Source organism: Eimeria tenella, genomic scaffold, assembly GCF_000499545.2.
Source record: "Eimeria tenella Houghton genomic scaffold, Eth_scaff2222, whole genome shotgun sequence".
Lineage (NCBI taxonomy): Eukaryota > Apicomplexa > Conoidasida > Eucoccidiorida > Eimeriidae > Eimeria > Eimeria tenella.
The window spans coordinates 2554-2782 of record NW_013542079.1 but is presented as its reverse complement, the minus strand read 5'-3'; the positions used below and the strand labels follow the sequence as shown (position 1 = coordinate 2782).

The 229-nt window shown below is 64.6% G+C and overlaps 1 protein-coding gene across 1 annotated transcript in view; it reads right to left on the bottom strand.

Moving 5' to 3' along the window:
* Nucleotides 1-229, bottom strand: part of ETH_00037285 (uncharacterized protein) — a gene marked incomplete at both ends in the record, with an annotated part of 2026 nt that overhangs the window by 117 nt on the left and 1680 nt on the right. The window contains 2 exons of the mRNA XM_013374714.1: nt 3-171; nt 227-229. Coding sequence (XP_013230168.1) covers nt 3-171; nt 227-229 — 172 coding nt within the window. The remainder of the gene's footprint in view (nt 1-2; nt 172-226) is intronic.

Below are 229 nucleotides of genomic sequence, written 5' to 3'. Positions count from 1 at the left end.
GGTGGGCGGCTGCTGCTCGAGCTGCTGCAGCTGCTGCGGCAGCTGCTTCCTGCTGCCTTTGCTGCTGATGCACTCCCGCTGCAGCGCGAGGGACTGCAGCAGCAGCTGCTGCACCTGCTGCTGCAGCTCCTGCGGCTCTGCTGCTGCTGCTGTTGCTGCTTCAATCTGCTGCTTCAGGTTAAGAGCCAGCAGCAATGCAGCCTGCGCGCCCACCTGCTGTACGTACACC